This window comes from Trichosurus vulpecula, chromosome 6 (assembly GCF_011100635.1).
Source record: "Trichosurus vulpecula isolate mTriVul1 chromosome 6, mTriVul1.pri, whole genome shotgun sequence".
In the NCBI taxonomy this organism is placed as follows: Eukaryota; Metazoa; Chordata; class Mammalia; order Diprotodontia; family Phalangeridae; genus Trichosurus; species Trichosurus vulpecula.
Window position 1 is genome coordinate 58,269,153 of NC_050578.1, and position 23,393 is coordinate 58,292,545.

The 23,393-nt window shown below is 35.4% G+C and overlaps 1 protein-coding gene across 4 annotated transcripts in view; it reads left to right on the forward strand.

The window, feature by feature from the left end:
- The window catches only part of SMARCAD1 (SWI/SNF-related, matrix-associated actin-dependent regulator of chromatin, subfamily a, containing DEAD/H box 1), a 91,094-nt gene extending 68,185 nt beyond the window's left edge, over positions 1-22,909 (forward strand). For 3 of the 4 annotated variants that reach the window (XM_036762778.1, XM_036762776.1, XM_036762777.1), the window contains exons 13-24: positions 1,115-1,174; positions 2,845-2,920; positions 4,495-4,630; positions 5,193-5,330; positions 6,117-6,212; positions 6,307-6,424; positions 6,613-6,734; positions 9,273-9,461; positions 11,811-11,929; positions 13,174-13,356; positions 20,745-20,854; positions 21,545-21,955. In XM_036762778.1, the coding sequence (XP_036618673.1) occupies positions 1,115-1,174; positions 2,845-2,920; positions 4,495-4,630; positions 5,193-5,330; positions 6,117-6,212; positions 6,307-6,424; positions 6,613-6,734; positions 9,273-9,461; positions 11,811-11,929; positions 13,174-13,356; positions 20,745-20,854; positions 21,545-21,606 (1,409 nt within the window). In that variant the 3' untranslated portion in view covers positions 21,607-21,955. Of the gene's footprint in view, positions 1-1,114; positions 1,175-2,844; positions 2,921-4,494; positions 4,631-5,192; positions 5,331-6,116; positions 6,213-6,306; positions 6,425-6,612; positions 6,735-9,272; positions 9,462-11,810; positions 11,930-13,173; positions 13,357-20,744; positions 20,855-21,544 lie in introns of all 4 variants that reach the window. The other variant, XM_036762775.1, reaches the window with a different exon arrangement.
- Positions 22,910-23,393: the final 484 nt, after the last annotated feature.

Consider the following 23,393-nt stretch of genomic DNA (forward strand, 5'->3'; position numbering starts at 1 on the left):
TAACTTCTACCATATTTAGAAATCCATCAAGAAAATCTGAAAAATACACAGCAGTAAAAAAAAAAAAAATGACATGTTTATTTGTTTAAATTAATATACATGTTTTTAAAAATGAATTTTAAATAATGGAGTTTGTGGTTTTGTTTTGTTTGTATGTTTGAATATTTTGGGTTTTTATAGTTATAGAATTTAGAATTGACTAGTGACCTAATAGCATAAGCATCTTAGTAGTATACAGACCTCTTTAATACCTTATTCTCGTACCATATGTCAACCTTTGCATTTAAATCACTGAGTAACAAGGTACTTTCAGTTAATTTGCAAGAACTTTCCACTTTATTTCACTATTTCTACTATATGCATTACAAAGGGTGTTAGTGATAAGTTGAAATTAATCTTCATTTTTAACAGTTTTTTTTTGTTTGTTTTACGCTCATCAATTAGCTTTGCAAGGCATAGTTCTACATGTCCAGTGAAATTATTTTTCTTATCTTTGAAAATCAATTGCTTTGTCACTAAAATGTAATTGGGTGATTATAAGTACAACTCACTTACAATAATCTTGTATCACAATATTATGTAAGTTAATTGTGAAACTTATTACTGAAAGTAAACAGAGTCCAAGTTTATAGACTAGTGTGTTCAAAATTGGTTTTTCTGTATTTTCTATCCCTTTTATGGTCAACTTATTGATATGATTAGTCTGCTAATGAACAAAGCATACAAAGTTCTAGGAGTTCTGCTTTAGTCCCTGTTAATCTTGACAAGATTCCTAGAACTTTGGTTGAGAGAAAAGTCTTGAAGTTTTGTTATCTTGAAGCACTAATGATTTCTTTTGCAAGGCAAGTCTTTATGTTGTCTATCTGATACATTAAATTTAATCACCTATTTCTTGGTAAATATTTTAATCATAACAAAATTCAAACTTGTAAACTACTTTTATAGAATGAGGTTAATAGTTTTCATCTGTGTATAGTAAAAATTCCTATTTGATTTCATATTATGGTAGAATGACTAGTTTGATGACTTCTTAAATTAAGTGGTAGTTAGACTTGAATTTCTTCTATGCATATCATGTGGCCGGAACAACTAACAGCTACTTTTTTTTTTATAGACAACTGGATAAGAGAAGTTAATTTATGGTGCTCTAACCTAGATGTCCTCTTTTATTATGGTAAATATACTTTTATATTGCTTCTAACACCCAGAATGAAAACTTTGAAGCCACCTTTGACTCTTCCCTTTCTTCCCCTCTCCCTTCTATTTCTGCTGCCGCTTAGCATAAGACCTTGTTACGCTTTGCCTGGATTATTGTGGTAGCCTTCTGTCTCCAGCTTTCACACAGTTGTCCAGATAATACTCCTGATGTTCATATATAACTACATTACAGTCAAACTCCAAGCTCTTCAGTGTTTTTCTTTTGTCTATATGACAGTACAGAAACTTCTTAGACCATTCCATTTGAAGCTCACTGCAGTCTGGCTCAGACTTGATTGCATTTTCATTCCTGCTCCTTTCCATGCGCTATATTCCAGCCCAGCTGGACCAATACCTACTCCCTAACCTAGTCCTGCACTTGCTTGCTTTTAAGCATTCACCAGCCTGGCCCTGTGTCTAGATGTGCTCCTTCCACATCCCTGTAAAAATCCTTTTTGTTTTTCAAGGCAATGTTGCAGTGTAATCTCTCTATGAAATTTTCACCAGTGTCCCAGCTCAAAGGGGATTTCTCCCAACTCAGACTTTCTTGCAGCACTTTTGTCTAGAATTCTCATGGTAAAGTTTACCTTAGCTCACGCTTGCTGGTATACATGTCTTCTCTCTCTCCCTGATCCCATAATCAGATTCTAAGTTTCTTGAAGATAAGAACTGCCTCAGCTTTTTATTCTTTGCATGGTACCTCTTATATTTTTGAGTGTGTAAAGTGGGGAGGAGGTCCAGACCTATAATTTAATTAATATAGGGAATTTCCCCAGGAAGGAAATTGATTCCACCAAAGTAGATCAGTAGCTTATCTCTAACTGCTAAAAGATTAAGTGCCTTTGCTTTCATTCCCACAGGCAATATTTGTACATGGCGTGAAAAGAACTTAGGCCTTCCTGATTCAAGCTCTCAATTATATGCTGCTCCCTCTCATTAAGCTCCATATAAAGTATTTAATAAATTATTGTTGAATTGAAGGCATGGAATCTTTTTATAGTCTACCGTAACACTACCTGTTGCCTGGACTATTCTAAATTTCCTAACTCATCTCACTGCTCCTGTGCTTTCCCCTCTCAAACACTTTCTTCATTGTTGTTGTTAAGTCATTTTTCAGTTGTGTCCCATTCTTAGTGACCCCTTTGGGGGATTTTCTTGGCAAAGATATCGGAGTGGTTTGCCATTTCCTTCTCCAGCTCATTTTACAGATGAAGAAACTTAAGTGACTTGCTGTGGGTCACACAGCTATAAGTGTCTAAAGCCACCTTTGAACTCAGGTGTTCCTGACTCTAAGCCCAGTTCTCTATCTCTCAGAAACCTTCAGCCTGTGGGCTGCCCCTTTCCATGAAGACTTAACTGTATGCCTCTCAGTTGTTAAGTCTCCCTCTTCGTATTCCTTCCTCCCTTACTCTGTATTTCTCTATTTTTGTCTCTGTCTCATTTGTATGTGTTATGTCCCCCAGTAGAATTCCCTATTGATTCCCAAGGGCAAGGACTCTTTGATTTTTGTCTATCTCCAGAGCCTAGCACAATACCTTGTACAGCCTTGCCATTTAATTGAATATAGGGAATTAATAATATTCATAATTTATATCCATTGCATACAATTTGAAAAGATAATTTTTCCAAACACATTTTTATTTCTAGGTTCTCAAGAAGATCGCAAACAGCTTAGATATGATATTCATAATAAAGTTGTAGACTTCAATGTGATTGTGACTACGTAAGTACTAAAATTATTAGGGAAATTGACAAGAAATAAAATATTTCTTAGTAATATCTAATAAGAGCAGCAGCAGTTGCTGTGTTTTTGGTTTATTTGAGAATTTGAGGTCATTCTCAGTTGTGCTTTATCCATTCTGGGTAGGACTTTTTAACCTCATCTTTCAGGTCAGCAATTATTTGGTTACATGGATATTCATTCAATCAACGGCAGACAGCCTATTTCACTTTACTCATTGGACTACAATTATTTTTTGTCTGTCTGCTCTCATAGCTCATACACTCACTTAAGGGCATGTCTTTGAATAGATGTTTATGCCCAGTAATCAGATTTTTAAAAAAAAATGCAAATAAAACATTTAAGGCAGTAGGAATTATTAAGCAATGTGGTTATTAAATATATAACATTACTTTTTTCATTGATTTCATTAGTGAGTATATTTCTCCCACCAGATTTTAATACTTTTTCATCTCATTCAAGTCCTATCTAGTTTTCCATAACAACTCTTTCAAGGTTCTACCTAATATGCCAGGGACATTTCTCTTAATAATTTTAGTAGACAATACCTGGCACACTAGTGTAAAAAATTAGGCTTTTAGTAAATTGTTGGTTGAATGTTGATGATCTTGGGGTGCCAGTGTAGCATTTGAGTCATCCATCTTTTGTTAACCAAATATTGAATATTCATTTATTTAATTTAACTATTTGGTGCAATTTTGTTGTGTTATATTTACTCCATCACTTGATGCCCAGCTGTATACTTTCTCATAATTGGTTAGAACTCACTCAGTTCTTTAAACAATTGTTCGTTTTTATCATAAAAAATATTTTGTCATTTCTGAATAAAACTCTCCTACTCAGTAGAAGGATGTTCTCTTCTTGTCAAATTCTGTCAAAATTTTTTGAAGTAATTCCTGTCAGTTTGTCCTTAGAATCAAACAAGAAATCTTCTAATCTGATCCTGTATTTTGTCATTTCTGAATAAAACTCTCCTACTCAGTAGAAGGATGTTCTCTTCTTGTCACATTCTGTCAAAATTTTTGATGTAATTCCTGTCAGTTTGTCCTTAGAATCAAAAAAGAAATCTTCTAATCTGATCCTGTAGCAGTATGCTCCTATTTTCTAGGTACCATATGATTTAAAAATTGTACATAAACACTATTAAAATGTATATTTCAAAGAAACAAAATCTGACTTTGTCACAGAAATACAGAACTGTCTTTACCCTGCCAGATAAAGCCTTTAAGTTGTTCAAGTTTTTTTTTAAGTTTGTTTTACGTTGTCCTTAGTTTTTTCTTTCCATTTCAGACTGACTACTCGTAGCAATATACTATATAATTTGAAGCATTATTGAACAAATTGTGTGCCTAGAATTTTCTTTTTCCCCTTTTGTTCTTTTATTAGTATTTTTTGTCTTTATCATAGTCACTTCTGAGGGGAATCCTTCCAACTCCTTTCTTTCCTAATTAATGCAAATTAGTCATTGCTTTTGAGTGAAATGTTTTATGGGATTTACAGATCTCTAGATTGTCTAAACTCTTAGAATACTATCCTACAATTTTTATTTGCAATAGGTACAATTGTGCAATTAGCAGTTCAGATGACCGCAGTCTATTTCGACGGCTGAAACTTAACTATGCAATCTTCGATGAGGGCCACATGTTGAAGAATATGGGCTCTGTGCGCTACCAGCACCTCATGACCATTAACGTATGCAATTCCTTCTCTGTTCTTAACAAATTACAAAATTTTAAAACTTGCAAATCAAATGTATGAACTCTTATGTAAGATGTAACATAAGAACATCAAATATAAAACCTCTTCCCTCAGTACATGACAGAAGTGCCATACCTCCTTGGAAGAAAAGTGCAGAAGTGGAAATGTTCGATATTTCACGTGGTCAGCTTAAACACAGGACAAGTTTAGACATAAAATGTTGATCTGAATGATTTCTATACTGACTCCTTTTAGCAGAAAAGGAAATATTTATGTGATGGTAGAAAAACTACTGGCCAGAGAAGCTAGAGTCTAGAGTTTTTCGAATTGTCTGTACTACCAATTAGTTGTATGACCATGGGTAAGTTATATAATATCTTTTGGAAGCTGGAACTAGGTGATCTCTGATGTCCCTCCTGAAACAAATTACTAGCATATTTACTCATGAGGCTTTAGGGGGGTGGTGTTTGTGCATGTGTTTAGTAGGAGGAGGGGGGAAATCTCTGTGTGTGTGTGTGTTTAAAATGCCTTATTTCCATTTCTCTCTTTGTCATAGGCAAAGAATCGTCTGCTACTTACAGGCACTCCTGTTCAGAATAATCTATTGGAACTCATGTCTCTGTTGAATTTTGTCATGCCCCATATGTTCAGTAGTAGCACCAGTGAAATCAGAAGGATGTTCTCTTCCAAAGCAGTAAGCAGAGAGCACATAACACATACACACATATATATCCAGGGCCAATTTTCATTCCTTATCTCTCTTAATTTGTTGGGGGGAAAGCTTAAACCATTTAGAAGTGGTTCTTGGTGAAAAAGATCTATCAAATTGCACTGTTAACTATGGTTTTTCTGCCTAGTATGAACTGTAACTGGGAAAATGTTGGCAAATGAGAAGTCTCTAGCTAGAGGAACAGCATATTTTTACCAATAATATGCAGAACCAAAAAAAAAGTCCTCGTTGCTTGTCCTTATTACTGAAGAAAAGTGCTGAGTTGGCACATAGATTTGAAACATAGGTTATATAACGGAAATATCAATTGCTTGTGGTTCTTGAAATATAGTTACTCAGAAGTTCAAACTATAGGGGCAGCTAGGTGGCGCAGTGAGTAGAGCACCGGCCCTGGAGTCAGGGGGACCTGAGTTCAAATGCGGCCTCAGACACTTCACACATGTACTAGCTGTGTGACCTTGGGCAAGTCACTTAACCCCGATTGCCCTGCCAAAAAGCAAAAAAAAAAAAAAAAAAAAGTTCAAACTATAATACTTAACCAAGTCCTCTTCAAGAAGCAAATTACAATCTAAAAACTAAGTCTTGCCTGTGATCAGTTTAGGGTACTTGGAGAAAGGGGGAAGGCCCTCTTAAAATGTAGGTGTGGGAGAAGTCAAGAGGCTTATATCCATGAGTATATTTTGAATGCTTATAAATAAGCTACCTGTATTGTTGGGATTTTCTAAAAGTGATTATTTTTTCCTCCATTAGAAGTCAGCTGAAGAACAAAGTATATATGAAAAGGAGAGAATAGCACATGCTAAGCAAATTATAAAGCCATTTATTCTGAGAAGAGTAAAAGAAGAGGTAATCTCTTCCTGTGTATATTGGTTGGCAGTATTATATTTTGTTATGTTTAAATTAGGAAAAACTTTTCTTAAATTCTGTTTTATTTTCTTAGGTCCTTAAGCAGCTACCTCCCAAAAAAGATTGTGTTGAGCTGTGTGCAATGTCAGAAAAGCAGGAACAACTGTACTTTAACCTTTTTAACAAAATGAAGAAATCCATCAATGGCATGGGTATAACCTGATTTTGACCGTGTACTTTATATACTGGTTTATGGATGTTTGTTGCTTTTATAGTTGCAAGATGGCTCTTTTGGTTTGTTCTTTATCTCGCTAAACTAAAAGTATTTTTTAAAAAACTGAATATTTGCTATCATTTAATTATTAGATTTAAATTTCAGTATGCACTTTTTGACTTGCAGAGAAAAGCTCAGAAATGGGCAATGTGATGATGCAACTAAGAAAAATGGCCAATCATCCTTTATTACATCGTCAATATTACACAGCTGAAAAGCTCAAAATAATGTCACAGCTGATGTTAAAGGTAAGAACGAATGCATGATCCTCTTTGCTCTCCAGCTCGCAGCACTTAGCCTAAACTACAGATCCCAAATTTGTTTACTCTGTGATCTTAGGTAAAAAATAAGCAGATGAGCCACTAAAGCTTTATTCTGCTTCCCTTCCCCCTGTAATTTAGATGCCCAGTCAGCCCGAGCTCTAGCCTTCTCTCTACTTCATACAGCCAACTATAAAATTTTTAACAGATTTTTATTAATATCTTTGGATTTTTGGTAATCACTTTGATTCTCTTGGTATCCCACCTCTTCACCTTCCCCACAGTCATCCCTTATAACAGAAAATTTTGAAAAGAAAAAAAATTCAGCAAAACTAATCATTACATTGAAAAATCTGATTTATGCAGCGTTCCAGACTTGTGGCGCCCCCACCCCATTTCTGCAGAAGAGTACGGGAGGCATGTTTTCATCTCTTCTTTCGAGCCACCCTTGTTCTTGATAACTTTCGTAACCTTCATTTTTGGTTGTTTTGTGGTGGTTCTTTACATTTACGTTGTTGTCGTTGTTTGCAAGAACGGCTCTGCTTACTTCACTTTGCACTAGTTCATTTATTTTCCTGCTTCTCACTATTCAGTATGTTTCTAGGCAGCTAAATGGGTCAAGGGATAGAGTCAGGAAGACCTGTGAAACCAGCCTCAGACACTGTTTGCCTCAGTTTCCTCAATTGTAAAATGAAGGCTACAGCACCTGCCTCTCAGGATTGCTGTGAGAATCAAATGAAATAATATTTGTGAAGCACCTAGCACAGTTCCTGAAACATAGTAGGTGCTACGCAAATGCTTATGCCCTTCCATCTTCCCTTTCCTTTAGGGTTTCCTATAGAACAGTATTACTCTGTTACAGTCATGTATCACACTCTGTTTATCCTTTCTCCTTTTGATGAGTATCTACTTTGTTTCAAATTTTTTGCTACCACAAAGTGCTACTGTAATTATTTTGATAACATGTAGAGCCTTTTTGTCAGTGACTGTGGGACAAAGGGCATAGACATTTTAATTTATTTTGCTTAATTCCAGGATGGTTTTATTAATTCACAGAACCATCTACAATGGATTAGTGTACCTATCTTTCAGGAATTCCTATAGAATTGACTATTAACATATTTTTTGTCATTGCCACTTTGCTGGGTGTAAGGTGAAACCTTAAGGTTATTTTCTCTTGTTATTAGTGATTTGAATTTTTACATGATTGTTAGTAGTTTTCAGTTCTTTTGAGAATTATTCCTATCCTTTGACCACTTAGGACCAACTTCTAAAACATAGGCAAACATTTGCTAGCAGAATTTAACCAGAAATAATTTATGTGTTAGTTTAAGTAAACTTTATTATCTAGCTTGCTTATCCTATTCCTTTTCATTACTAGCTAACACATATGGCCTTTGAGCATCTGTCTTCTGGGTAGATTTATTTACTCCTGTTAAATATTCTTCAACTTTGTACTTTTTCAAAGTTCTATATTAATGAAAAATATTCTCATCTAAGTCTCTTTTAGTGTTAATGTTACTAAAGATTATTGTCTTGGTTTTATGAAGGAAGTTCTTGACTGAGTGGCTTCATTGAATTCATCTTGTCTGTTTGTTTCTGCCTACCTGTAGGCATTGCTATTTCTTTTTACACCTCTGCCAGAGAAGAAACAATGGAAATGAACACTTAGGACTTATTTTACCTTCTCTTAGCTTTTATAAATGCTAGTGAAAATGATGGATGAATTCAGAGTTATTGCTCTTATTGAATTTTGCTGTTTTTCCTTCTGCCAAGGGAAGTTGAACATTGAGGAAAAACTAGCAAAGTATTTTTGTGTTTTTGAGGAGTTTTCACAAGTTTAAAACACTTTTTTTCATTTTATTTAGTTTTTATGACTTAAAAAATCAATTAGGTATATCCAGGTTCCAAGGTATAACTATAATGGTTATTCGGTGATTGTAGTCATCTTAACTTTTACTATCATTAGGTCATTAGTAAAATGTAATCTAAAAAGGTCACTGCTTAGTGTTCTTATATCAGTGTGCAAAATTGCATCTGAAAGTTGTGCTTTGAAAAACATTGTCTAAATGTCTAAACGGAGAAATAGGTTACAACTGAAGTTTCTACTTCCCTATTCTATTAACAGTGACTCGTTTGAGGCACTAAGCCAGTTTTTCTTTATCTGATCCTGAATGAGTTGCATTAGAATGTTTTATAACTTAATTAGTTATCTGCAATGTACTTGATAGTACACCAGTATTAGTCTTAATTGTTTGATTAATGTAATTAATTTAGAGCTGGCACACACCTTAGAAGTCATTGAGTCCAACCTCATCAATTTACTGATGACAAGGCTGAGGATCAAGATTGTGATTTACCCAGTGCCACACAACTAGTTGACATCAGAGGCAGGATTTGAACTCACATCTTGTCTCTGTAGTCCGCAGCATTCTGCCTTTCAAGGGATTGAAGAAATAATTAAGATTAGTTTCATATTATCATATTTTAAAGTATACTTTGAAATAAATTTTCTTTTCTTTTGAGGAACCTACACATTGCGAAGCTAATCCTGACCTGATTTTTGAAGATATGGAAGTCATGACAGACTTTGAACTACATTTACTTTGTAAACAGTATGCACATATCAATGACTTTATGTTAGACATGGATCTCATTTTGGACTCCGGAAAATTCAAGAAACTAGAATGCATTTTGTCTGAATTAAAAGAAAAGGTATTATGCAAAAATTAGTTGTTGTACACTTCCTTATTCTCCAGCCTTCAGTATTAATATTATTAGTTTGATTTTTAAAAATAAACTCTGCCCTGCTTTTTGTAAGATAATGGGACATTACTGATTACTACAGACTGTTTTGGTAACTGTAGTCTTAGAATTTTGTTAAAATGGTAAAATTATTTATGTGTTAGCAAAAGTCAAATTACTAATAATGTAGCATATGGTGTATAAGTTAAAAATGAGAAGCAGATAAAATAATTATATGATTTTCACAGTTTTTCAATAACTGAAAACAAGCATAATTTAAGTAAGATTTTAAAAGATAAGATTTAAGAAGGCAAAACCTGGTGTAAAGTAACCTGGTTTTGCTTTTGGAAAATTTTACTTATGCACTTGACTTTTTGCCAAAAATTCTGTCTCCCGTCCTCCTCCATTTCCTGCAGATGCTTTTCCTTCCTCTCTCACTCTCATTTTCAGCATCTCCCTGTCTGCTTATTGCCTTCCTATTGCATATAAAAATGCTCTGAGCTATCCTTTGTTGAAAAATTAAAATTAAAAAAAAAACCCTTTATTTGATCTTGCCATCCCCTCAAGCTGTTGTTCTGTTTCTCTCCTCCCTCTTGCTGCTAAACCCCTAGAACCATCTACATTTGCTGCTACTTCTTTCTCACCTTCTACCCATTTCTCACCCTTGCAAGCATAAGTATATTAGTTTAGGTAGTATTGTCATTTTTTTTTTATTGGCTTGCCTTAGGTATGAGTAATTACTATTTCTCCATATCCAGTAGAGATCTATCCAATATAGATCTGTCTTTATTGTGTTCAATATAGTCATGTAGGAAGACTGCCAAGTATTTTATATTGTCCTTTGTTATTTTTAATGGAATTTCTCTATCTCTTTTGCTACATTTCATTGTTAATATACAGAAATGCTAATGATTTATGTGGGTTTATTTTATAGCTTGCAACTTTGCTCAGTGGCAGCCTTTTCTCAACATTTATCTTGCTCTCTTTGGTTTTGACTTTCAGCTATCCTTTTCAGGAAACTTTTTCCTTCTTTGGCTTTCATGACACTTCTTTCTTGGTTCTCCTACATGTCAGATCATTTGCTAGATCATCATCTTGTCCCCCAAGCATGGGCATTCCCCCAAAGCTCTGCCCTGGAGCATCCTGTCTATGTCTCATCTTGGTGATTTATTTAATCAGCTTCTTTGGATTCAGTTATCCCTGATACATGACTCCCAAATGTCTTAATTTTCCTTTGGAACTACACTTCTTGCTGAGTGTCCCCACCTGAAAGTCCTATAAGTGTCTCAAATTCACCTTCTCCAAACCAGAATTCACAGTTCTCTCTATCCCAAACTTAACTATTTCCATTGATGGTCCCTCTAGCTTGTCTGTCACCCAGGTTTGTAAACTGAGCCCTCCTTGACTCTCATCGCTCTTACACTCCCTTCCATTTAACTGAGAGCCAAGTTTTATGGGTTCTCTTTCAATAATGTACCTTGGATTTAGCCTGTTCTTTCCCTATCCATATGGCTACTATCCTAGTTCTTTCCTCATCTGTTCAGGAGCCTAGGCAAATAACTCTGTAATTGACCTTCCTGCTTTTGCCCTTTCCCCTCTTCTGTCAAAATAATCTTCCCACACTACAGATAAGTATGTCACTCAGAAAACCCTAAGTGTTTGCCTGCTATTGCCTCTAAGGCAGTCCAACTACCTATTATTTAAGGTTCAATCTGGCCCCAGTTAAGCTTTATTTCATGTCTTTACAAATTCTACATTTCATCCTGACTGGACTAACTGACAAACTGTTCTCAGACCTTGTGGTGTCATCTTCAGCATGTGTTTATTTACATAACCCTGAAATACATTATCCTCTTTAATTTTCAGTCCTTTTTCATTCTTCAAACTCAGTTGTCACTTTCTGCATGAAGACTTCCCTGATTCTTTCCTTTCTCCTCTCTCCTCTTCAAATTACTTTGTTTGCTATTTATTTGTATACATGTTAAATCTCCATAGCATCACCTACCCATACCTACTCACCTTGTCTCGGGAAAATATAAGTTCCTTGATGGCAAACTTTTTTTTTTTAATACCTAGCATTTGTATTATCAAGGAATGTTTGTTGAATTGAGATAGATCATGTATTCCCACTTTTTTTTTTTAACCACAAAGGAGAGGGAAAAGCTCCAATAGACTTAGTATTATATTCCTTAGATATAAAAGGTATGTGCTATCAAACTGCCTAGTGAGTACAGTAAAAATCCAGGTATTGCAAATCTTTACATGCTAATAAGAATTATAATTATGATTTATTAATTTGCATCTGCTTTCTCTTCATAGGGTGACAGGGTTGTATTATTTAGCCAATTTACAATGATGCTGGACATCTTAGAGGTTCTTCTAAAACACCATCAGCATAGATATCTTAGATTGGATGGGAAGACTCAAATTTCTGAAAGGTTGGCATTTTTACTTGTAGAATTACTAATTTATTTTTTTCACAACATATAATCTAGTGTGTTTTGAACATTTACTATGCATTTTGTTATTTCTAGTCTTTTAAAAACTTTAACTATAAAAATATTTCAGATTTTTTGACTTTGTGCTATTGTTAATTTCAAAACTTTGCTCATGTCACTTAACTGCTTTTTGGAAAAAGATTTTAGGAGGTATTCCAAGCATTTCTAGAACTTAGAATATTTTCCCCCAAGTTGGAGTCATTTTTCTAATAGTAATTATTAAACCTTTTCAGGGTATTTTTGTCCTTGGCAGCCTACTAGTAACATATTTATGAATGATTGTTGTATTGAGGATACTACTATTTCTTATAAGTCCTATGGAATAATATTACTACAAAACTAAAATCTGAACTGGAACTTAGTGAAATTTCCTAACAGTGCAAACTTTGGAATAGCACCCAAGAAACAGTTAGTTCTGGAGAAGGAGAACCCCAGGACCCAATGAAAGAATATTAACAGATGGCCTTTATCTCTGTCTTGTATCCAAGCCCCTGTGATTGTGATTATATTATCCACTAGCAATATCTTGACCGACTCATAAAGGAGAATATCTTGGGCTCTATCATCACTGAGGACAAGGCTTTTGTCCAACTCTTTGTTAAATGTCATGACACTATCCCTGGGTGGTTGAACTGGCTTGATCCTTTAAACTTGAGAAGTTGGAGTTTGAATAAAGGGGTAGGGGGAGGAGATGGGAAGTGGAGCTCAGGGAGTTTGCAGCATTAAGAGTTTTGACTACTAGAGTACATACTTAGTTATGCAGAGTTAGTGTCAGAGCTTACTGAAATACTATGTAATATCCACAAAGCTTAATATATTAAAAAGATGTTACTGTGTGAAGATGACGCCAGTTAGTCTGTGTGCTTTGAGTTGTATTTTTTGGTAGAGCTGGATTTGAGTTTATTCATACATCCTTAGCTATTTATCCCCACCTTTGTTTCATGCGATACAATATCTTTTGAAGTAGCCAGTTTACAGTATGTGGCTCATATCAGTAATAAATTCTTATCTTTGGCTTCATTGGTACCATATATTAATCTGTTGCAGGCAAAAATATTTTTTCATATGTACTATTATAAGAATTTCAGAATTTTTCATCATTTTTCAGAATTTTACATAAATTTTCCTAATGTAATAGTGTTATTTTATATTTTTACATCTTAACTTCATGATTTAATTTTTAGGATTCACCTAATTGACCAGTTCAATACAGACATGGACATCTTCATATTTCTGCTATCAACAAAAGCTGGTGGACTTGGGATAAATCTGACTTCTGCAAATGTTGTCATACTTCACGATATTGACTGTAATCCATACAATGACAAACAAGCTGAAGATCGATGCCATAGAGTAGGTCAGACTAAGTAAGTGTATTGAATTTTCCCTTCCCTGCCCTGTACTCCCCTCCAAATCGAAAAAAAAGAAAAAATTATTTTAACAATATGTATATTCAAGCAAAAGAAATTCCCATGCTAGTTGTGTCAGAAAATTTTATGTTCTATTTCTGCGTGCTGAGTCTGTTAACTCAGTCAAGAGGTGGGTAGCCTGCTATTGCACAGGTCATTTGGAATCATAGTTAATGGTTACATTGATTAGAGTTCTTGAATCTTTGTTGACAATGTTATTTTATTCTATTCATTTCACTCTGCATCATTTTATACAAATCCTTACGGGTTCCTCTGAAACCATTTTCTTTTATCATTTCTCATTATTTAATATTTTAGTTTTCAGCAGTAATTTTCACAAGAATTTGAATTACAAATTTTCTCCCCATTTATACCTTCCCCCCAACTCCCAGATGGCATATATTCTGATTGCCCTGTTCCCCAGTCAACCCTCCCTTCTGTCACCCCACTCCTCCCCACCCTCTTTTCCCTTACTTTCTTGTAGGGCAAGATAGATTTTTATGCCCCATTGCCTGCATATCTTATTTCCTAGTTGCATGCAAAAACTTTTTTTTTGTTTGTTTTTGAACATCTGCTTTTAAAACTTTGAGTTCCAAATTCTCTCCCCTCTGCCCTCCCCAGCCTCCCTCCCTAAGAAGGCAAGCAATTCAGCATAGACCACATGTGTATTATTATGCAAAACCCTTCCACAATACTCATGTTGTGAAAGACCAACTATATTTTGCTCCTTCCTATCCTATCCCCCTTTATTCAATTTTCTCCCTTGACCCTGTCCCTTTTTGAAAGTGTTTGCTTTTGATTACCTCCTCCCCCATCTGCCCTCCCTTCTCTCATCCCCCCTTTTTTATCTCCTTCCTCCTCCTTTCCTGTGGAGTAAGATACCCAATTGAGTGTGTATGTTATTCCTTCCTCAGGTCAAATCCAATGAAAGCAAGATTCACTCATTCCCCTTCACCTGCCCACTCTTCCTCCCCAACAGAACTGCTTTTTCTTGCCACTTTTATGGAGATAATTTACTGTATTCTATCTCTCCCTTTCTCAATATATTCCTCTCTCATCCCTTAATTCGATTTTATTTTTTTAGATATCATCCCTTCATATTCAACTCACCCCGTGCCCTCTGTATATATACACATACATATATAGATTCATATTCCGTTCATCTGCCCTAATACTGAGGTCTCATGAATTATACACATCATCTTTCCATGTAGGAATGTAAACAAAACAGTTCAACTTTAGTAAGTCCCTTATGATTTCTCTTTCTTGTTTACCTTCTCATGCTTTTCTTGACTCTTGTGTTTGAAAGTCAAATTTTCTATTCATCTCTGGTCTTTTCACTGAGAAAGCTTGAAAGTCCTCTATTTTATTGAAAGTATGTATTTTGCCTTGGAGTATGATACTCAGTTTTGCTGTGTAGGTGATTCTTGGTTTTAATCCTAACTCCATTGACTTCCAGAATATCATATTCCAAGCCCTTCAATCCCTTAATGTAGAAACTGTTAAATCTTGTATTATTCTGATTGTGTTTCCACAGTACTCAAATTGTTTCTTTCTGGCTGCTTGAAGTATTTTCTCCTTGATCTGGGAGCTCTGGAATTTGGCTACAATATTCCTAGGAGTTTTGTTTTTGGGATCTTTTTCAGGAGGCGATCGGCGAATTCTTTCTATTTCTATTTTGCCCTGTGGCTCTAGGATATCAGGGCAGTTCTCCTTGATAATTTCTTGAAAGATGATATCTAGGCTCTTTTTTTGATCGTGGCTTTCAGGTAGTCCAATCATTTTTAAATGATCTCTCCTGGATCTGTTTTCCAGGTCAGTGGTTTTTCCAATGAGATATTTGACGCTGTCTTCCATTTTTTCATTCCTTTGGTTCAGTTTTATAATGTCTTGATTTCTCATAAAGTCACTAGCTTCCCCTTGCTCCAATCTAATTTTTAAGGTAGTATTTTCTTCAGTGGCCTTTTGGACCTCCTTTTCCATTTGTCTAATTCTGCCTTTCAAGGCATTCTTCTCCTCATTGGCTTTTTGGAGCTCTTTTGCCATTTGAGTTAGTCTATTCTTTAAGGTGTTCTTTGCTTCAGTATTTTTTTGGATCTCCTTTAGCAAGTCATTGACTTGTTTTTCATGGTTTTCTTGCATCACTCTCATTTCTCTTCCCAACTTTTCCTCTACTTCTATAACTTGCTTTTCCAAATCCTTTTTGAGCTCTTCCATGGCCTCAGACCAGTTCATGTTTTTTTTCTTGGAGGCTTTTGATGTAGGCTCTTTGACTTTGTTGATTTCTTCTGGCTGTATGTTTTGGTCGTCTTTGTCACCAAAGAAAGATTGTGAAGTTTGAGTCTGTTTTCACTGCCTGGCCATGTTCCCAGCCAACTTACTTGACCCTTGAGTTTTTCATCGGGGTATGACTGCTTGTAGAGTGAAGAGTACTTTGTTCCAAGCTTCAGGGGATGCACTGTTGTTTTCAGAGCTATTTCTACAGGGCAAGCTCTGCCACACCAGCACTCCTCCTCCCCCAAGAACCGCCAACCTGGACTTCAACTCAGATCTTAAGCAGGCTCTGCACTCCCACTCTGATCAGCCACTTCGTTCCTCCCACCAGGTGGGCCTGGGGCTAGAAGCAACTGCAGCTATAGGTCTGTCCTCAGAGCTGTACCACCTCTGCTGCCCCTGGGGCAGTAACTGTGAACTCCTTTCACTCTGACCCTGCAGCTTTTCCCACTAACCTTCTCTGTTGTCTTTGGTGTTTGTGGGTTGAGAAGTCCGATAAGTGCCACAGCTCACTGATTCAGGGCGCTAGGGCCTGTTCTGCCCGGCTCCCATTTCTGGTTGGTCCTGGCGCAGCCCACACTGGGCTCTGCTCTGCTCCGCTCCCAACTCTGCATGATAGACCCTTCCCCGCCACTATCCAGGCTTCCCTGGGCTGGAGCCCTGCTTTCCTCTGTTATTTCGTGGGTTCTGCAGCTCTAGAGTTTGTCCAGAGCCATTTTTATAGGTTTTTGGAGGGACCTGGAAGAGAGCTTTAGGCAAGTCCCTATTTTCCAGCTGCCATCTTGGCTCAGCCCTTTCTCATCCCCCCCCCCCCCCCATTTATCATTTGTTACAACTTCATGATATTCTGTTATATTAAGAAAGCATGATTTGTTCAGCCATTTCCCAGTTAATAGGCACCTCCTTAAGTTTCCAGTACTTTGCTATAACAACGAGATATGGTGTAAACATTTTTGTATTTGCACAAAATAACAGTTTAGTCCTTTTTCTTTGATTTCTTTGGATTTTAGACCTTATAGTGGTATTGCTTGGTCAAATGGTAAGCATAGTCTAGTGACATTTTGAGCATCGTTCCAAATTACTTTCCATAACTTATAGACCCATTCACAGCCCCACCAACAGTGCATTAATATGCATTTTTTTCCTGTAGCCCCTACAGTGGTTGTTTTCCTTTTTTGTCATCGTTGATAATCTGATAGATGTGAGGTAGAACTTTTCGGTTGCTTTAAAGTTCTCCATTAGTGATTTGGAGCATTTTATTCATAAGGTTGTTAATAGCTTGAATTTATTACTTTGAAAATTGCCTGTTCATATGCCTTGACTGTTGGGAAATGGGTCATCTTCTTGTAAATTTGTATCAGTTCCTTAAATGTCTTTAAAATCACTCTTATCAGAAACATGCTGCAAAAGAAAAAAAAGCATAGTGCAAAGTTGTTTTTTTTCCTCAAGTTAATTGTTTCCCTTCTAATTTTAACTGCATTTTGTTTGTGCAAAACTTTTTAAATTTTATGTAATCAAAATTGTAATATTTTATCTCCAGTATTTTTCTCTGTTCCTTTTTTAATCATGAAATTTTCCCCTCTCCATAATTGTGAAAGGTATTTTTTCCTCTTCTAATTTGTTTATGATGATGTGACTTATATATATGTATATATATGGTACAAGATGGTCTGAGCACCATTTTCTGCCAGACTGCTCTCTAGTTTTCCCACTAATTTTTGTCAAATTTTTTTTACCCTAATAGTGAGGATCTTTCAGTTTATCAGACACTATGCTAACGTGCTCATTTGCTTTTTTTGGCTCTACCAAGTAATCTTTTGGTAGCTTGGTATTTCACTGAATAAGTAAATTAGGTATAATTGCCATATAATTAATTGATTGAAACTTTATCAACTAGTCATCTTATGTAAGAAAAAGTCTATGTACTCTTTATCAGATTTTTTTTTTCAAAACAGGTATCGTTTTACTGTATATACACCACCACACCTAAGGTTGTTAGTTGTTTCTGTGAAGAAGTGTCACATCAGCATTTAGTTCCATAGAAATAAAACTTACTAACACAGATATGAGCACTTATTTGTCATGTTGCAGACTAGTTTGTGTCAGATGACAGCACCAGTTTTTTTTTTTGTTTTTTTTTTTCTTTTTCAAGAACATCATGGATGGACTTTTTCTATAATATACCAATGATCTTCCTAGCAAACTAGCATTCGTCAGAGCAGTATTGCCTGTGGTTTGACTAGACAGGTAGCCTTGATATAAAAATGCTACAGTTGTTTGTTTTGATTTAATTGGTTAAAAATACATTGCTGTAGATTGCATTTGTGGCCTGCAGAAATTGAAGATGAAATACAACATATAGCCTGAGTGGAATATTAACTAAAAATAATGTTTAGGGCCCAACAGAGTTTAGGGAATTTGTTATACACTAATCCATTTTGTTAACTCTTCTCTCTTCTGAAATATGCTTCAATTTATTAATGTAGGTTTTGACTTGAGAAGTACTAAGAAAGTTAAATTGTTTCTTTGAATTACTGGGCAAAAGGAGCATAAAGAGTAGGTAGAAGTTACAGACAGGAACTTTTATGGTTAGAGTTATCTAATAAATAAACTTATGTGAGGTGGTAACTTCACCATCACTGGAAATGTTTAAGCACTGATGGATGGGATGATGACTTCTCAGAGAAGTTTAAAGACCACCTTAGAATTCTTTGCACAGTACTTTGTACTTCATGGAGTACTTTCATAGATCATATCAAGTACCAGGTGAGATTATTATTGCAAATGAGGAAACAGGGATATACAGAGGTTCTGACTTGATCTTACTCATGTAGCTAATTAGTGGTATGATTAGGGACTTGAAGGCTTAGTGGATATAAAGGGCTGACTCGGAATAAGGAGAATCTAAGTTTGAATCCCTCCTCAGACACTTGTTAGCCATGTGACCATGCACATATGACTAAACCTCTGTTAGCTTCAGTTCCTCATCTGATATTTACAGCATTTGTCTCTGGTTGTTCTAAGGATCAAATGAAGTAGTATATGTAAAGTGCTTTGCACATCTTTAAAGTGTCAGATAAATGTTACCATTCATTATTCTTTAGATTCTTTTAGCCTCTTCATCTATTCCCCTTCTTACTACACTATTCTTTCTTAGTATTTGTGTAGCATTATTTTCAAATGTTTTTTATTTGATGCCTTTTTTTAAACTTTGCTGTCATTTTCCAACCCACTGTACTTCTTCCCTGAAAGATCCATCCCCTGAAACAAGGAAGTACAGTACAGCAGAAGCAGTTGACACACAATATCTGACAAGGTATTCCTATTCGATACCTATAATTTACCACCTCTCTACTGAGAGGAGGGAAGTATGTTTCATCATCAGTCTTCTGCAGTCAAGACTAGTTCTTGTTTCTGATATATTATTGGTTTCTTATAGTCATTATGTGTGTTCTTTTCTTCCTCATTTTCCTGTGGGTCAGTTCAAGTAAGAAATCATATTTATGATCTCTCATGCCTCATAATGTTCCATTAAATTCCTATACTACAAAAATTTAAGATAAAATATTTCTTTTTCTGAACCATTCCCCAACGGAGAACTTTAGATCTCTTTTTGTTACATAAAACTTAGTCAACAAACACAAACATCCCATAAAGTACACAAAACAAAAAATGATTGTATGTATGTATGACAAAAAGTTTGAGAAACATAATTTCTGGGTAATCAATCATTTCATTAATTATGGCTAGCAAATAATTAATAAAAGAATGGGTCATTTGGCCATCTCTTGTGAGCCAAAGGGTGACCTATTGAAACTTATATGTCCTTGAAAGAGTGTTCCCCAAAGATGATAATCAACCCTGATTGGTTAACAATTGAGAAGAATGAATATTATAATGAGAGGTGGACCTGTTCTAATGTGTGGCAGGGGGATGTGACTTTGATGTCACTTCTACTCCCAGACTACCCCCAGCTCCTGGCATCTAGACCCCTACCCCACCCCCAACCCTGAGTAGCACTCAGTGGGCTTCGGGAACTTGGGTCGAGTCTTAACAAGTTTGAGGAGAAAATTAATCCAATCTCATTGTCAGCTGTATTCTTCAGGGGCTGATTTGACCTAATAGAGAATTGAGGAAATAGGAAGGGAAAAAGTACTGCATCTCCCCAATAGTAAGTGGTAAGAGAGAAGTAATCATTTCTCTCATATATGAAACCATGAACTTCTGATAAGGGCATTTTATTTTAAAAGCATTAATTAAATTTAACATAGTAATGACAAAAAAATGCCTAGTTTATATACCCTTTTGAACTTTTTGTTTTCTTTTTATTTTTTAAAGTTTTAGTGATGGTTTTTCTTTCTGCTTTTTTCCCCAATCTATCACTTCCCACTAACATATCACTCCTCCTGCCCTACACCTCACCTTGTAAAAAAAAGGCATAGGCAAGTAAATGAAACTGTTGGCCACATCTGAAAACATTTTCCTCATCTTACACTTCTTCTAGTATGTTGTATGTCTACCAAGAAATCAGTCCTAAAACCCTTCACAGTTTTTTTCCTTTAAGTTATTGTCAGCATCATGTAACTTGTCCTTCTGGTTTTGCTTGTTTCACTCTGCATCAGTTCATCTAATTTTTCCCCTGAACTCTTCATTCATTTTAAATAGAATTTGCCAACTATTTGAAAACGTTTTATTGAATTGTTTTTAGAAATAAAAAGAGCTAAATTTTTCATGAGTTCATGTTAATTCAAAGATTTAGAAGAGACTTTAGATATCATTTAGTCCTTTCCCTTCTCACCTTTCCCCCTCCCCTCCATTTTAGAGATGGAAAACTAAAGACCAGTGAACAGGATGTGGCATGTGACTATCTAATGGGTCGTTTTTGGCCAAGACGGAACTAGAACCTAGGTCTCCTAGGAATATCTGAATTCTATACCTAGATTGGTCATGGAATTTGAACCCATCTATTATGAGAGCTCTAAAATGACTTTTATAATAACATATGCTATGTGCCAGTAACTATAAATGTAGATAATAAAAATCTATTGTCCTTCCACCCCTTCTGATTTTAGAGAAGTACAAGTCATAAAATTAATAAGTCAAGGGACAATAGAAGAGTCCATGCTAAAAATCAACCAACAGAAATTGAAACTAGAACAAGATATGACCACGGTAGATGAAGGTAAGTTACTAGTGTGCTTCATGAAAAATTGTTTGTTCCACGTGGCTAGCACCTTAGATAAATAAACTAGTAATAACAATTACAAAAAAGTACCTTCAGTACCATTTTCTACTTTAGTAAATTTTGTACTTTGGACTTTTTGAGTTATAAATTGAAAACTTTAAGTGAGCATTGCATAAGAACGTAGTTTAGTGATAAAAATTTTATAAAATTTTAGCATAATTCTGCTTATTGTACATCTTAACATAGTTTATAATATGTAATTAAAGATAATGTCTGTTATTTATTTAGCACTTTAAGGTTTTCAAAAACACCTTATTTGATCCTCACAACAATATTGTGAGGTAGGTGCCATTACTACCTTTCTTTTGCACATAAGGAAAGTAAGACTGAGACAAGTGAAGTGACTTGCTCATAGTCATGTAGCACGTGCATGTGTGTATCTGTGTGTTTCAGTTGAAAGGGAGAAAAACAAAAGCATAACATGGCATTCATTTGCGTTGAGAATGTTATTCTCTTTCTTCTGTCTTTCCTTGTCTAAGTCAAACATAAGCAGTCATAATCTGACAGACCTCACTTTTCAAGGGCCAGTGTGGTGCCACAGAGAGGCCTTTGCCTACTTAGGTTATTTTTCATTGTACAATGATAAAATGTTTCACTTCTGAACATTCACTTTCTTTTCCTATGTAGGTGATGAAGGAAATGTACCTGCAGATATAGCTACATTACTAAAGACTTCATTAGGTCTCTAAAAGAAGGATTTCTGATTGAGGAGAAAATACCAACTTGGTGCACCCAAGGACATTTACATTACTGAAGACCATGGGATTTATGAACATTTATAACTTTTTATAATATCCATATTGTATTTCTCATGGTATGAAAGATTTTTGCCACTAAATGAATTCTCCAAATGCTCAAACCTGAAATATATAATTGCCACAGAAACGTAGTCCTTAAGATGTTGAATAATCATATTTTACAAAGCAGTTTTCCAAATGGGGATTAGTTGGTGATTGTTTGTAACAGATCTGCTAATGCTTTAGATATGTCAGTATTTTTGTAATTATTTCTACCTCCAAATATATATAATACTGTCTTTCACTGGATAATGTGTGTAGATTTTTACATGTGCCTTATTTGACAATGCTTATGTTTTGTTTTGCCTGTCTTAACTCATTTGAAGTACTGTTTTTATATTAACTTAGTCAAATAAAACTGTATAGCTTATGTAGCTTTAGTTTTCTTACTGTTTGAAGCAGATGCTCACCATTGTCACCGAGAACTCTGACCAGAATTTCAAGGTGGTGATCTCTTACCAACATCCCCCTCTGCCTCCCCTTGTTTGCCATGGGACTGTTTTGTTTTTCTATGAGTACTAATGAAAATAATCCCCATCTTGGATTCTTTCCTAGGTGGTTGGATTATCACGCTGGATTACTTCTTTTTGTTCCTCTCCTTAGCCTCGCACTAGTTATACACATCCCTCTGGCTAGCCATGTGCATGCCTCCTTTGATTTGCTTCTCTCAGCATTTGCTGCCCTGATATTCTTGTTGCAGCTTTCTTTTGCTGTGCAGATCGTTATTTATTCCTGCCCCATGTCCATGCATCAGCAGAGCATTGATGGAATTATTCTAGGCTGGCAGAACAAATTCACTTTGGCTTCACAGCAAATTGAATGTGAACATAGATTGAGGCAGCATTAGGTACTGCACAGGAATTAAGTCTAAATCCTGGATGGAGGCAATGTGATGGATAAATCCATCATTAACTCCACGGCACTATCGAGATGTAATTCACCAGTTTCCAGGATAGTGACTCTGAAGAGATAGAGAACTCCAGTTCAGTGTGGGTAACACAGCAAAGAGTTGGAAGAACTCAAGTTGGCTTTTGGATACCATCGTCCTATGAAGTCTTTATAAAATTTTGCCTGTTGTCAGTCAAAATTGCTGTTTTTATTGTACATCTATTTCTTTGTGTAACTCGTGAGCTTCATGTGTTTTTGTTTCTATTCTGTAAATATTATTATAAATAAACTTATTTATAAATGGAAAGTGTTAAAACCTATAGGATGTTAATATTTTGCAAAGGATTGTACATTTACAAATGAAAACAAAGTTACGAAGTAATAACTTGCTATGTATGCTGAAATGATTTTGAAATTGACTGAAGCCCCTCAAAATTGTTGATAATAGGTTTGTAAAAGGCTCATAGTAGTGAGTTACATTATGGGAATTTTGGTCATATTTTGGTTTGGGTGTTTGTTTAGACTTGTTTTGTAATAGAAAGCAACAATTTTCAACTTTTTCAACTATGAGAACTTCCTTTTAACATTTAAAATGTTGTTGGCCCCCACATGATAGTGGTTCAACTCATAATGCATGTTTTGTTGGAGCTAATTAGGTCTAGCCAGTCATACTTGATGTACATATGGATTTAAGGAGGAATGGAAGGAGAGACATTGATTTAAAATATCTTAGTGTGATGTCAATTCTAAATGGAGTAAAGTTATTTAGGATCATAGTTTTTGGTCTGGAA